The 14,947-nt window shown below is 41.8% G+C and overlaps 1 protein-coding gene across 1 annotated transcript in view; it reads left to right on the top strand.

Annotated features, from left to right (window-relative positions):
• Nucleotides 1–13,699, top strand: part of LOC102237800 (hemicentin-1) — a 61,415-nt gene extending 47,716 nt beyond the window's left edge. Inside the window, exons 56-81 of the mRNA XM_014471725.2 lie at nucleotides 38–159; nucleotides 242–406; nucleotides 983–1,090; nucleotides 1,194–1,328; nucleotides 1,515–1,649; nucleotides 1,826–2,095; nucleotides 2,180–2,370; nucleotides 2,922–3,135; nucleotides 3,220–3,354; nucleotides 3,457–3,647; nucleotides 4,324–4,405; nucleotides 5,033–5,203; nucleotides 5,319–5,471; nucleotides 5,755–5,892; nucleotides 6,273–6,394; nucleotides 6,520–6,760; nucleotides 6,849–6,908; nucleotides 7,016–7,135; nucleotides 7,263–7,397; nucleotides 8,685–8,804; nucleotides 9,129–9,254; nucleotides 10,576–10,704; nucleotides 10,793–11,086; nucleotides 11,204–11,323; nucleotides 11,415–11,541; nucleotides 12,415–13,699. Coding sequence (XP_014327211.1) covers nucleotides 38–159; nucleotides 242–406; nucleotides 983–1,090; nucleotides 1,194–1,328; nucleotides 1,515–1,649; nucleotides 1,826–2,095; nucleotides 2,180–2,370; nucleotides 2,922–3,135; nucleotides 3,220–3,354; nucleotides 3,457–3,647; nucleotides 4,324–4,405; nucleotides 5,033–5,203; nucleotides 5,319–5,471; nucleotides 5,755–5,892; nucleotides 6,273–6,394; nucleotides 6,520–6,760; nucleotides 6,849–6,908; nucleotides 7,016–7,135; nucleotides 7,263–7,397; nucleotides 8,685–8,804; nucleotides 9,129–9,254; nucleotides 10,576–10,704; nucleotides 10,793–11,086; nucleotides 11,204–11,323; nucleotides 11,415–11,541; nucleotides 12,415–12,793 — 4,183 coding nt within the window. The 3' untranslated portion in view covers nucleotides 12,794–13,699. The remainder of the gene's footprint in view (nucleotides 1–37; nucleotides 160–241; nucleotides 407–982; nucleotides 1,091–1,193; nucleotides 1,329–1,514; nucleotides 1,650–1,825; nucleotides 2,096–2,179; nucleotides 2,371–2,921; nucleotides 3,136–3,219; nucleotides 3,355–3,456; nucleotides 3,648–4,323; nucleotides 4,406–5,032; nucleotides 5,204–5,318; nucleotides 5,472–5,754; nucleotides 5,893–6,272; nucleotides 6,395–6,519; nucleotides 6,761–6,848; nucleotides 6,909–7,015; nucleotides 7,136–7,262; nucleotides 7,398–8,684; nucleotides 8,805–9,128; nucleotides 9,255–10,575; nucleotides 10,705–10,792; nucleotides 11,087–11,203; nucleotides 11,324–11,414; nucleotides 11,542–12,414) is intronic.
• The last annotated feature ends 1,248 nt before the right edge of the window (nucleotides 13,700–14,947 follow it).

The following is a 14,947-nucleotide window of genomic DNA, read 5'->3' as shown; positions in this document are numbered from 1 at the left end:
CAGAAGGTTGCTCTGCCTCCGCACCCTCTCCATCCAGGTTACTGTCTTCTGGGTCTCTCGTTCTTTTGTCTCCATCTGATGAGGATGAAGGTTACTTCGAGTGCACGGCGGTCAACGAGGTTGGAGAGGAGCGCAGGGTCATTGAGGTCATCCTCCAAGGCAGGGATTTGGAGTGTTTTGCCACATTCTGAAAGTTATTACGAATTTTCACTGAATGCTTGACATGTTTATTCTTCTGTAGTCCCACCTTCTATTGAGGATGACGTCACAGCAGTGAAGGCTGTGAAAATGTCTCCTGTGGCGTTGCCTTGTCATGTTCAAGGACAGCCTCCGCCCACTGTGACCTGGACGAAGGGAGGAGCCAAACTGGGGACTAGGGGAGGAAGTTACCGCGTTCTTCCCACTGGTAAGACAACTGGTTTAAGTAGTTCTTTTCAAACCAAGAACTACTCTTGGTTAATCTAAGAAAACTGGATAAAATGATATAATTGCTTTTATTTAGCGCAAGGAAACAAAGTATTCACTCTGCTGATACATCAGTCTTAATATTTCCTAATATGGTTATAATAATGTTGATATAATTGTAATGCTATCTATGACTAAATGTTATGGATGATATTATTATTGATATTATTATTGAAAACACAAAGGCTTACCAAGTATTTTTGGTCTCGTTTTTAGTGGAAATGTCTTAATATGCTTGAAATAAGTGCTAGTTCCACTGACAGAATATTCCATTCATAGCTAGACATTTTTTCCGTGCTATAAGTGAAATAATCTTCCAGTGGAAATGAAACTTTTTCCTCAATCTTAAGGAATTATTGCCTTAAACAATCTCCTATATCTTGCTGAAAAGTTACTTGTGAGCTCATTTTTTTGCAGTGTATAATAATGTGACCTGTAACTAATTTATTATTTAGATTCTAATATAAACATTAGCAAGAATATATGATAAATGGTTTTAAATGTCATGTTCATGCAGGGGTGTTGGAGATACTTGCAACTTTGCCGAGTCATGCTGGCAGATACACATGCTCAGCACGAAACCCGGCCGGAGTGGCTCACAAGCACATCTCCCTGACCGTACAAGGTAGGTCCTAAAGGACCTTAGGCCAGTCACTGGGGAAAAAAATGTGAATGATGTTATATGTCAACTGTGAAATGGCTAACTCTGTCCTGTTCCACGTTCCTAGAGCCACCAGAGATCAGGCCGATGGCAGAGGAGGTGCAAGTATTGTTAAATCATGGAACTGTTCTTCCCTGTGAAGTTCAAGGATTCCCCAGACCAACAATCATCTGGCAGAGAGAGGGAGTTTCTATAGCAGCTGGTAACAAGAACATGTGATCTTGTTTTTAAAAGAAAGTCAGCTGTCATGCACTCTGTGTTGTCTTTCAGAGTCTTTACAAATTAATTTGCCATATTTACCGCTGGGACAATAGCATTTCCACAAACAATGCTCACAGGATTATAATCTCATCAGATTTGAATAATTGTGCCAATATGACTGCCACAGGTCACAGGCTGGCTGTACTCTCAAATGGAGCACTGAAGTTCTCTCGTGTGACTCTTGGAGATGCTGGGACCTATCAGTGCCTAGCAAAGAATGAGGCTGGTGTAGCTGTAGCAAGAACCAAATTGGTCCTTCAAGGTAAAATAGACTTCAGTTTTTGCTTTTTAAATACATTGTTATCACAATGTATATAAAAAGGACTTCTACTTACTTCTTTGCATGGCAAATGTTACTTCTTATTCTTAAAAGGCTATATTAAGCATTTATTTATGAGACATTTATGAATGCATTTACTTTCCTTTGTTTTTTTCCAGTTCCGCCGGTGCTGAGTGTGCCCCGAATTGACTACACTGCTGTCTTAGGGCAGCCAGTCAGTCTGGAGTGTGCGGCTGATGGTCAGCCACAACCTGAAGTTACTTGGCATAAAGAGAGGAGGCCTGTGGTTGACGGTGCTCATATGCGTATCTTTGCCAATGGAACTCTGGCAATTGCTTCCACGCAGCGGAGCGATGCAGGGATCTACACATGTACAGCTAAAAACCTGGCCGGCAGAGCTAGCCATGATATGAGGCTAGTTGTTCAGGGTGAGAAAGAGACTTTGTTTAACTCCTCCTCACGTTGTGTAAGAAGAATAACACATTGATGCAACTCAAACTGTTGCATTTCAGTTCCACCCATGATTCCACCAGCACAGACAGAGCTGTCGGTGATTCAGGGTTTCCAGGCTTTGCTGCCGTGTGCGGCTCAGGGTTTACCAGAGCCCAGAGTGTTGTGGGAGAAGGATGGCGTTGTTGTCCCAAACCTTCTTGGCAAATTCACCATCCTGCGATCTGGAGAGCTGATTATCGAGAGAGTGGAGGTCAGACTTTATATGTAGTTTATATGTAAGTGCACGAGACATGCACCGAAACATCAGCTGATGAGTGGGATTTACCCATTTTCAGCTCAAACCTGATCAATCGGATCTTTCCTATCAAAACTGTGCTTGAGCGCTACCAGATCAAACTGAAGACACATCAGTGTGGATGCTGTAACTGAGTGAAGTTCAAAAGTTAGCTTTTTCGGTAACAGAAAGGTGTCTAAGAAACAGAAACTGCTGTATATTATGTCAACTACCCTAGAGCACCTTCACACAACAATACCCTTCTGTACTCATAACATGCATATACCTCTATACAGATGGTCAGGCAACTCAGGGTGAGGTTTCTAGTGCAAGGCAGCATCAACTTGTGATGGAGTCTATAAAGTTCTAAATGTTTCAGAATTGGCTAAAGCCGGCATCTCAGGGTGAAAGCTTTCCCAAGTGCTTTAAATGGGTATCGGTGCATCTCTACTGTTAACTGCTTAATAACATCTGCCTCCAGCTGTTCTCAGAGGAATTCATTTTGACAGCTTTTTTTCCCCACACAGCCAGGAGACGCTGGGATATTCACGTGTGTGGCCACCAACCCCGCGGGCTCAGCGAGACGAGACGTCCTCTTGTCAATCAACACCAGGCCGGTTTTCAAAGAGCTGCCAGGTGATGTAACCCTGAACAAGGGGCAGAGTCTGGCCTTGTCCTGTCATGCTCAGGGGACACCTCCTCCCTCCATCTCCTGGACTATCAACAACAAGCCCTACAGAGGTACTCCGTTCAGGTGCAGCCATGTGGTAGTTGTCTTGGTTCAGGAGAGTATTTTGGGTTCTAACCACGACCAACCTGTTTTAGGAGCCACTACAGACGAGGCAGGCAGGAGCTCAGTCCTCTCTGAGAATGTGACTCTGAATGATGCTGGGACCTACGTGTGCTTGGCAGAGAACAGTGTGGGCTCCATCCGAGCGCTATCATTCGTCCGTATCAGAGGTGAGATTGTATTGAAGGATTATCTCTACTTTAAGCTTTACATGTGAGTAAGTCATAATTTATTCGTCTCCTGTGTTAAATATTTATTCTGTGCACCTTCAGAGCCTCCGGTGTTAAAGGGTGAAGCCCACACGTCTCAGACGGTTGTCCAGGGTGGCACCGCAATGCTTGACTGTCCAGTTCACGGAGACCCCAGCCCCGTCCTCCGCTGGCTACGAAATGGGAAGCCCTTACACCGCCTCCTCCGAATGCAAACACTCCACAATGGATCTCTGGTCATTTACAGCATAACTGTAATTGTGTTTTATTTTTTTTATTCTGCCTTTTACATCTCACTAAATCCATTTTCTTAACCATTGCAGCTTAAGTTTGAGTAATTAGACCTTCCTAAAGAATCTCAAAAAAAAAAAGTTGTACATCATTTATCCAAATTAAGCTTTGATTTGCAGTCTCCTTAAGTGTAGCGTGTAGCGTGTGCGACTGTCCTACATTGTCCCCGCTTCCATCCAAATCAGATTCAGTTCAGCCACAGCGGCTAACAGCATTAGCCACGGGGCAAAGTGACGGAGAGGGCGCTGCATGTTCCAAGACTCGCCCCTCCTTCGTTCGTCTGTAACCTTGTTATGGTTCGTAACTGCAGCCGTAATCGAACAGCCTGCAGCTGAGACTCTAACAGACGGATGAGTGTCCTTCCCACCGAGGACTCTAATGTTAAATTTCTCCCTCTCTGAACAAATCCTGTCTGTCATGACAACTTAATAGTTGTCGTGACAACTATTTGTCGTTGTTGTGACACCTGATAGAATATAATCAGGTGTTCCACTGAACATGTCAACTTTATTTTTTTTTATCTTGGTTTTCTGTCCTTGTAAAAGTAAGTGATTTTATTTTGAAGGATTGTGATGTCACAATCAGATGGTAGGACACTAACCAACTTAGAGTTGCTTTATCTACCTATTGGATCCACAGGCTGCAGATGAAGGAGAGTATCAGTGTGTGGCTGAGAGTGAGGCCGGATCAGCCGAGAGGACCATAACCCTCAAGGTTCAGAGTGAGTTTGGCTAACATAATTTCACAGATTATGAATTGAATAACAAAACCAGTAACTAGAGATGCACTGATCCAAATTTCCAATCTTCAGATTCTGCCAATATGGATTTTAACAAAATGCAGATCTGACTTTAAGTATTTTTCTTTCTGAAATACTACCATGTGCAGTCATTAATTGTTTGTATTAGAAGCAGAGGGGATGTCATACTCAGATGTTAGCACTGTTAATCATCCTCACACAGACTCACCCTTGCTCACCAATGTCAGTGGATAAACAGTTTTCCTTTTCCCCCCGTTATTAGTACATTGAGCAACGTGTTCACAAGAATGATTGACATAGTTAAGACCTTCCTCCTGACTCTTATTGGTTGTTTTTGACCAATAGTGGTGCATTTTTACAGATTGCCATAGTAGCACTGGGAGGGGTTGGAGGACCTTGACTTTTTTCACAGATTATCTCTCAAATTTAATACATATGTAAAAAACATAGATTTTTTTAATTAAACTTGCATACTGCAGCTTTAATAACTTGCTTTGCTTTTGTGTGATGTAAGAGCTGATTTCCACATGCTTGGCAGTAAAAACCAACTCATCCATGCTGACTTTCTCTCTGACGGCTCTAACATAGTTCATGGAGGTTACTCCAGCTGGGGAGAATGGGGTCCGTGCAGCAGTACATGTGGCCAAGGTTTTCAGGAACGAAACAGATTGTGCAACAATCCAGCCCCAGCAAACAGCGGTCGCACGTGCAGCGGCCTGAGCACTGACTCAAGGAAATGTCAGACTGGTTTGTGTCCAGGTAGCGTTGCCAGACTTTTTCATTTATCCAAGTTTTTACTTTCGACAACAAGCTAGCATACACAGACCACCTGCAAAACTCCTATATATCAGTCTGTCTGGGTTTCTGCTGACAGGTGAGGTTCCACGTAAGACTAGAGGCAGTCTCATAGGGATGGTGAATGACAGAGAGTTTGGTGTGTCCTTCCTGGAGGCCAACATCACAGACGACAAGGAACAAGGCAGCAGCACTCTGGAGGCACGTCTGGACAACATCCCTCCTGCAGTCGGTGAGTTACTGTACATACTCTACTGCAGCATCAAAGCAGTTGTTTCAGCAAGTTCACTCACCTTTTTATGTGTCTGCAAAGAGGCTTAAAACCCTTTGTAATAAAAAAAATGCTCTGGATATAAAGTGGGTTAAATAAATGAGGTGTTTTGTTTTATAAGTTTGTTTTTATTCATTAACTTTTCATTAGACACTTGCATGAATAAGTGATAATTCAGAAATGGAAAATTTTTAAAATATCTTGAAATACCTGTAGCAGGTAAAGAACTAATGCTTTGTCGCAGGTCCCTTGCTGCAGGTTCTGGTGTCTGTTTTCACCCCCATCTATTGGACCACTGTGCTTCAAAACGGAGCCACCAGAAACGGGTTCTCCTTCACACAGGGCCAGTTCAGACAGGAGTCTCAGCTGGAGTTTGAGACCGGTGAGCTCATCAAATTTTCACATGCTTAACTTTTTTTTCCTTTATTGCTTTATTCATCCGGTAGAATGAAATCAGAACATAATACCAGGTTAGTTTAACATATTTCACATGTGATGGATACAGGGCCTTACTGGTCCTTGGCTTTGCTAATCTGTAATGTAGTGCAGCAAGTATGTTAAAACGTAAAAAATGACAACGGGTAAAAATTACATCTAAATTGAAAAATAAACAAAAATTACAGAAAAAAATGAGAGGACATTATTTCTTATTATGTCAGAACTGAGCACTCATTTGTAAAAGCTGCCAGCAGATGGCAGCACGCGCTACCTTGAACATGCTCGAGTTTGTCCAAGAAACAATGTTTTATTGAATTCTCACAGGAGAAATCCTCCGTCTGACCCACGTGGCCAGGGGATTGGACTCGGAGGGAGTTCTGCTGATTGACATCGTAATCAACGGCTTCGTTCCGCCGTCATTATCATCATCTCATCTGGGCCTTCAGGTGTGTTTGTGGAAGTGATTATGTGTGTCCAAGGGGCCTCAATTATATCTTGAGTTTCTTTTACGTCAATCTGCAGAAATGGATCCCTTCGATTTGTGTGACCTGATTTGACCTTCCTCCCACAGGACTTTGATGAGTCATACGTGCAGACGGGCCAAGGACAGCTGTACTCATGGTCATCGCAGACCCACCAGAGAGCAGGCAGTCCCATGGTGCTGCGATGTAATCACACCATCGTTTACGAGGGGCAGGACGAACGCCAAGGCCCTGTACTTCAGCTGCTCAAGGTTTCTGGAATAAACAGCGTCTACAACATGTTCACCCTAACTTTGGACTTCCACATCACTACCAGCCTCCTCGTACCAGGTCTGGGGATACATAGAATAACTTATCCTTTGACATTCCTCCTACACGTGAATTGTTGAACCTGAAATAATGCTTTTTTTTTTTGCAGATGGTTTTGAAGACGCATGCCCAAAAGGCTTCAGTCTCGACACGGCCTCTTACTGTGCTGGTGTGACGTTTTTTCTTATTTGTCTCATCTGGTTGCTGGCAACATTTATTGGCATTTTTCTCTTAGTTCTTCGGTTTTGTGAATGTAACAAAATGTCTTGTTGCTAGATGAAGACGAGTGTGCCCTGCAGTCTCCCTGCTCCCATTCATGCAACAACATCCTGGGAGGGTTCACCTGTGCCTGTCCTTCTGGCTTCACTATCTCTACAGAGACCAACACATGCCACGGTGAGACACTAGATATAACCTGCTGAATGCCAATATGTAAATAATAATAATAAATGGTATTTGCTAAAGGCGTTTACTTAGATATTGTTATGTCAGCACTGTGTTTAATTGTATGCATCCCACTCAGACATTGACGAGTGCTCCCAAGGTTCCCACATGTGCCACTACAACCAGCAGTGTGTCAACACAGTGGGTACATACCGCTGCCAGGCCAAGTGTGGACCAGGATTCAAACCCAGCGTCACAGGAACCAGCTGTGAAGGTCAGTCTGACATATGCTGTCCTGCGGCCATTTATCGCCAGTTGAAGCACTCTGTACAACATTTGGTATTGCTTTAAAACCGATGTTTCTCATTTTTTCCAATTTTGCAACTACAAATGTCATGTCTTACATTAGGATTGTATGTGTATAATTTGTCAGTAAAAATATAGCCGTACTTTAAAGGCCTCAGAGGTTTGTTGACCAACATAATAAGGTCGGGTGACTGGACGAATTTATTTACCATTGATGATAGGCTAAGCCATTCACCGTTTTATTGATTATTTTTAAAGAGCATTTGTTTTATTTATTTATTTAATTTGGTTTATGAGTTTCTCTCTTAATTATGGCAACAACAATGCTTGATAGAAGCCAAAAGACAGAGCCTACGGAAAAAATGTCACTTTTCATGACGCACACAAACTCCTTCCAGCTGTTAGCAAAGCTTTTGTTTTCTCCAGAGTGCATCTAAGTGCAGCGACGATTTATTTACTCAAACTTACAGCAGTAAGGCAGTATCCTATGTCCAGAAAATATATTTATTTAAATATTATTAATGGGCTGGGCAAACAAAGAGAGATTGGCTTTCCTCCCAGCTTAACAGTTCTTACGGGCCTTTACACTATGTGTTTTACGAATTTGAGTATTAAACAACAAATAAAAAGTTTAACAAACACTAAAATATAAACAGTCTCCAGCAAATGTGTGTGCTTCCACAAAAAAATATTTAAAAATCTCAATTGCAGTTTTAAGTGTGTTTGAGCGATTTGGCGCACGCCAACCTTTCCAAATTATTATTGTAGAAAACATTGGAAACCATTTATCGTCTACCTTCCACTTCACAGTTTTGCACTGCATTGTTTTGGTCTGTCACATAAAATCTAAGTAAAAATACATCAATGTTTTTAGTTTTACCAAGAAAAAATGTGAAATCTGCTGTATGTAAGTTTTATTAAAAATATGTTTACACGTTTGTCGAAACTGCCACCAAGTCTTGTCAGTATAATATGAAGTAATCTCATATAGGCATGATTGACAGCGCTAAGGCCCTCCTCCTGGCTCTGATTGGTTATTTTTAGTTAGCACTGGGAGAAGGCAGAAGAGTACAAACAATTTTCACAGATTATCCCTCTGATAACCATACTTTCACAAAATAGTGACAGCTTCAACAAATATGTAGAAAAATATTTGTTATAAAAGTTACGTACTGCAGCTTTAAGCTCTCTAAACACTTTTTGAAGGCACTCTATAAGTACTGATGAACTCTTTCATGGCTAATTTGTGTTTCAGATGTGGATGAGTGCCAGGAGTCTGCTGTCTCCCCGTGCCACCATAAGTGTCTCAACACTCTGGGTTCCTACCGTTGTATCTGTCATCCTGGATACCAGTCGTCAGGACATCGCTGCATTGGTCAGTCAGTTGCTTCTTGTGATTAAAACAACTCATAGTGTTTTGGGGACAGACATTTTGTAAAGTGGTTAAGACCCAGATGAGCACATTTTCTTTCCCCATCTTCGTATATTCTTCAGATCAGATGGGGATCTGGACAGCTTAAGCTGGGGTCATTTATTTATTTGGCCAGGGTTTTGGTTACCTTGTTTCCCCTATGAGTCTGCTGAAGTCAGTCTGTTAGTGTGAAATCCAACCCTCATCAAATCTGTGGTGTGTCTATGTTGGGTATACTGTAATGACATTATTTCCACAGTTGAGTGGTGAATGTTTGGACTTTTCCAGACATCAACGAGTGCATGAGGAAGGTGTGCCCGGCACACCAGCAGTGCCGCAACACCGATGGAGGATATCAGTGTTTTGACAGTTGTCCGGCTGGAATGACCACAGCAGGAAACGGAGCCTGTGTAGGTGAGTGACTGTCACACATTAGTTGTTTCAAGGGATGATCGTGTGCCCATCAGGATTTTCTCCTTGATATCGATTTGAAGAAAGTCAATGGCACATGCACTCTTTGAAACACGATACCTTTAAAGTGCAGTAAAATTACACTACTTGTATCACACGTACGAACTTAACAATGACACTACAGTATCTGTTTGTGTTGACACTTGTACATTTTTTTCACGCAGGAAGTTCTACAAAATAAATAGTACATTTTGACAACAAGGCAACAAAAATCAGCATAGTTTTAACATTTATTTTAAAGATATATTTCAGTCAAGATATACTTTTACACCCTCGATGAACTCAAGTCTTGCTCCTGTTGAATATATTTTTTTCATCCAGAATCATCAGCCGAAGTTCTTACTGTGTTTACTCTGTTTGATGATTCGCTGAGAGTGCGTGAACAAAATTTACAGAAAAAGTAATTCGAGAGATTTCTTGATTTTGCTTTGACATTCACTGAGTGTTTCAGATCCTCTCTGTATTTCTCTGTCTTCTGCACTGAGACTTTTCTGGGAATATTTGAACAGAGAGCAGTGATAAGACGCTGGCAGACAGGGAGTTGCAGCAGATAATTCAGTCTCTCTTCCACTGTGATATCAGAGTAAAATGCAAAAAAAAAGTAGATCGTAGATTTGTTAGAACAAAATAATGTCATAAATTTAGAATTCTGCAAGCCTTGCTCACAAGAATAGGTCATGATTATTAATAATTTGCTTTGCAACACCTGGCTGTACCGCTTACAAAATAACTATCAGAAGCTAAGTTTTGTTCTCACAGAACAATGTTTAAAAATGAACCTTTTCTAGAATCCAGCCCCTGGGATTGGTTGGGAAATCTTTATATTTCTTTACTTTAATTAATTTAACTGTGCCAACTTTAGCATTAGAGCATCTATGTGCTGCATATAGATAAACAGCTGTGGCTGTGTAGGGATATTACATTTTATTTTACACACAGCTGAAATTACTTGGAATTAAGAGCATTTCAAGACACTTGACAATAAGCAGAATTTTATGGGAATGTCTGAGGGTAATTTTGTGGACTCAGTCTGTTCCTCAGGATGAGAGCTGGAATGATTTGTGCAGAGTTGTTCCTCAAATATACCAAAATATCTACTATAGGGAATTCACAGTTTCAACAGCAGAAATGTGGAAAAGTAATTAGGGTGAAAAAAGTGCATTTATTTTGTCTGTTTGATTTCAGTTTTACAGTTATTACTTTTTTTTAGTTGGTTTTAAGAATAACATGTTTGAACCAAGCTGCCTCTCGGTTTCTTTCCTAGATATTGACGAGTGCCAGGATGGAAGTCACATGTGCCGCTACAGTCAGATCTGCCAGAACACCGTCGGAGGGTACGGATGTGCTTGTCCCAGAGGTTACAGATCTCAGGGAGTCGGCCTTCCATGTCTGGGTAGGACTTTTCTATTGCCCGATTGATGAAACCCCTCTTTAAAAGGGTCCCACATTGACTCCAACATGAATTTTATTACTCCTTCCAGACATCGATGAATGCTCGCAAACGCCAAATCCTTGTGCGCACCAGTGCCGTAACGTACCCGGCAGCTTCAGGTGCCTGTGCCCTCCTGGGACTCTGCTGCTGGGGGACGGGCGCTCCTGTGCGGGGCTGGAGCGAGGCCAGATCTTCACCAACGGCACCAGAGTGAGGGCAAGACTCCGCCCACAGCTGGTGTCGACCCTCGGCCGGCCAATCATCTCCCGCTCTAACGGAGCATCTCGCATTACGAGGCAAAGCTGTCCTGTGGGCTACACCAGCAGAGATGGTGCATGTGTGGGTAGGTTTGAATTAATACTTGTTTGCAGGAAGGATTACATAAGGTCAAAACAGCTTCTTTTTAATGTGGCCTTAGTGTTTTTAACAGTTTATTATTTATTTTATTGTTTTTCCACAGACGTGGATGAGTGTTTGTTGAAGAAGCCATGCCAACATGAATGCAGAAACACAGTCGGCAGCTTTCATTGTCTGTGCCCTCCAGGATACAAACTTCTGCCCAATGGCAGAAGCTGTAAAGGTATGAACTTCCTGAATCACTCTACACTGAACACAACCTTCAAACCGCTCCTGCAAATAACAGAAACGTCCGGATCCCCTCCTTTTAACAGATATTGACGAGTGCGTGGAACAAGGAATTCAGTGTGGACTCAGTCAGATGTGCTTTAATACCAGAGGGGGATACCAGTGTCTGGATACACCATGCCCTACTTCCTACCAAAGTGGAGGACGTCCTGGGTAAATAGGATGTCAACGTTTTGTCCTTTTGCAAAGCAAATCAGTTCCCAGATGGATAGTAGCTCAAAGGTTTGAAGACGGACAGAGATCTTGATTTGTTTTTGTTTTAAAAACGTTTTGTGGTGGAAATAAGTCTGACATAGAAAGCAACAGCAGGAATGGGAAGAATATTGCATTATCAAACTATCAACAATTTCAGTTCAGCAAAAGTCCTTTAAGATTTAGCCAATTCCTGAAAAATAATCCAACTGAGAAATTAGGGTTCCACTGATGCAGAGTTTGCTCTTTAATAGCAGAAAGCAATGTTTCTACACACATGAGGTGGAGCATTTTGAATGAACTCTACCATGACGTCCGTATCCTGGCAACAGTGAAACCATTCTTATGGGGTTGCCTTCAGTCCGAAGGAATGGGATTATTCACAATTTTGTCTAAAAACATTGTTATGAAAGAATGGGATGTAGACATCCTCAATGAGCAGCTTTGTTCCACAACACTGCAGTTATTTGTTGATGAACATTGTCTTTTTCTCAGTAGAGAGCTCTGTGTCACAAAGCAAAAGTGATGATTTAAGTGGCTTAGTGGTGAAAACTTTCAAATTTGGAACCGTAGCCGGGGAACTCCTTGGATGTTAATCCCATTGGGAAGAAATTGACAGTTTACATAAATTTGATCCATTCCTCTATTAAAGCCTTTCTGACGTGTTTAAAAAAATATCCTGGAAACATCTGATAAAGGCATCTAACACTGAAGCAGTAAAATTTGTGTAAATCATTTTCTTCGGCTGTAATCCGTTTTGGCCACGTCTCTACACAAACGTTTAGTTTTTCTTGTAATAAATACATCTCTGCTCTTTCCCACTGGCTTCTCCAGGACCTGCTTCAGGCCCTGCTCTCTGGACTGCGCCGCAGGCGGCTCGCCGCTGCTCCTGCAGTACAAGCTGCTCACGCTTCCCTCCGGCATACCGCCCAATCACAACGTGGTGCGACTGTCGGCGTTCTCGGAGTCTGGCGTCCTGCAGGAGCGCACCTCCTTCACGATACTCGAGCAGGAATCGGTCACCGGTGTGACGGGCCGAGTGTTTGACATCAGAGACGAGGCCGGCAGGGGCATCATCTTCACTCGGCGAGTTCTGGATAGACCTGGACTCATGAGGCTCAAGGTGCAGGCCACCACCATCTCAGAACACGGTCGCATAACGTACCAGAGCATCTTCATCATCTACATCTCCATCTCAGCGTACCCCTACTGAGCCCACATGTTGCTCTGCTAATGACTCAAAATCAGACCGTGTGAAGATGAAGAAACTCTGATATTTCAGATTTTGTAAAAGCCCTGTAAGGAGAAAAAAAAGCGTATCATCCTGAAGTGTAGATGTCTGCTACATGCCCTTAACGGGGAAAGATGTGAGACTTTCATACACACAAGCGAATCCGATGGAAAATGCTAAAGAGGAGAATGGGAACGTAACATAATTTAGTCTCAATCTAAATGTTTTTTTCTTTCTCCAAAATGTTCAGCAGTCCATTATTTTAGTGTTTGATTCTCATGTTGAATATTCCAGTTTGGTACAGAGATATTTTTATAGCTTGCACTTGGAAGTAAATGGCAAATCTTTTCACAGCTATGAATTTGTTCAGTGTCCCCAGGAAGCCCTATATTATTTATTGAAGTCATTTTAAACAAAAACTGCTTTAAGCACACCTTACCAATATCAGGTTTGCGTTGTAATTTAGCTACTGGTGTACTGGCACATCGTTAAAGGTCCTGTGATTATTATTATTTTTTTTGTACCTCTTTTGTTAGATTTGTCATGTCAGAAGGTGCTATTTTGAATGTGGTATTTGTGTGATTGGTGCCAGTGCTAATAATAAAAAGGCCAGTGATATTTCACAACAACAAAAAATATTAAAAAGGATAATAAGCAATTTGCAAACTATTATATTTGCATTAGAATACAGCAAACTATTACTTTCCTAATCCACACTAGTTGATGTGGAAGAAAACCAGGACCATAAACAAACAAAAAGAGAAGTCACCCAAAAGCAATGAACTATCAACAATATTTGTAGATGGTTTAATATTTGAATTGAAACAAAAAACTCTCTTTGCTGTAATTGTGTCAAATATTTGTATGAATAAAATGCTTTTGCTTCTCCTGTGTTGTACCGTGTTTATCCCTGTTGATCTTGATTTCTATTGTTCATTTCTGCTGCAGATATTGTCACCCACTGCCCTTTTTACTAGGTTCATGTTGGTTGTATGGAGTTGAAACATCTTTTTCCTTCAGGACTGCATTATTCCTTTGCGGCACACATTCACCAAAGTGTCAGAAACAGTCCTGCAGAATGCAGGGTTCAAATTGAAATGATCGCATCACCGCTGCCGATTCCCTGAGTAATTACCAGAAACAGAAACTTAACTGCGCAAACCAGGGGCTTTCTCTACACTGCAAGTTCTGCCAATTAGTGGCATCAACTAAAACCAAGGTAAATAATACTTGATTAAAAGCACATCAACAGTTTCAGAAATTTTATTTTGTCTACTGTTTTGCTTTACAGGAAAGAAACACATTGAGATTCCAGTATCGTCTTGAACCAGCCGATCCGTTGTCTTCTGACATCAATGAGGTATTTTCAGTCACACAAACGGCTTCTCACTGGAGATTTTCTCATTTTCAGAACATGCTCCGTACACCAGATAACCAGATGTGCACAAAAATCTCAGTAGCTGTTTCTGAAAAACTCACACCAGGCTGACTATTGACGACACACTTTTCAAAGTTGCTTAAGCCTCCTTTCCTCTCCATTCTAAAGCTTGCTTTCTGCATGTCTGGATGCCTAAATGCGCTGAACTTCACCTTGTGATTTACTAACTCACTGTCTGCACTAAGCCGCAATTTAATGGGCGTACCTAATAAAGTGGCCAGTGACTAACCCAAAGCTTCACAATCTGCTCTCTTCGCTTGAGGCTAAAACCTGCGGTTCGCAGAATTTCTGCCACATCGTGCTGTGAAACAGTCCCTATGTGGGACAGAGCATCTCTCCTAAAAGAAGCCTTCATCTTGTCGTCCATCCCATTAATACTTTCCTTTCAAAAAGTACAAAAACATAGTCTTAAGGTGTGTTTAGTACGAGGCAGAGCCAGTGTGCACTCGCAGAACAGCTTTAGTGCTCCATTGATACATTGATGCTGCAAATCACAGAGGTTTACTGTAGGGATGGGGGATCGATCGCCGTCTTGACTCTTACCTACAAGCATATTGGGAAAGTCTGCAACATTAACAACTACAGTGTGTTTTCAATTTTGTTCCAAAAAAAATTAATGTTTTTCACCTTCAGTGCAGTCATGGGACCAAGTCAGTTTACTCTCCTCCAGTCGAAGGTGTAAGAGCAATTATCTAGTC

Source organism: Xiphophorus maculatus, chromosome 12, assembly GCF_002775205.1.
Source record: "Xiphophorus maculatus strain JP 163 A chromosome 12, X_maculatus-5.0-male, whole genome shotgun sequence".
Classification (NCBI taxonomy): domain Eukaryota; kingdom Metazoa; phylum Chordata; class Actinopteri; order Cyprinodontiformes; family Poeciliidae; genus Xiphophorus; species Xiphophorus maculatus.
Note: the sequence above shows the minus strand (reverse complement) of the source record. Positions and strands in the feature narration are given on the sequence as shown.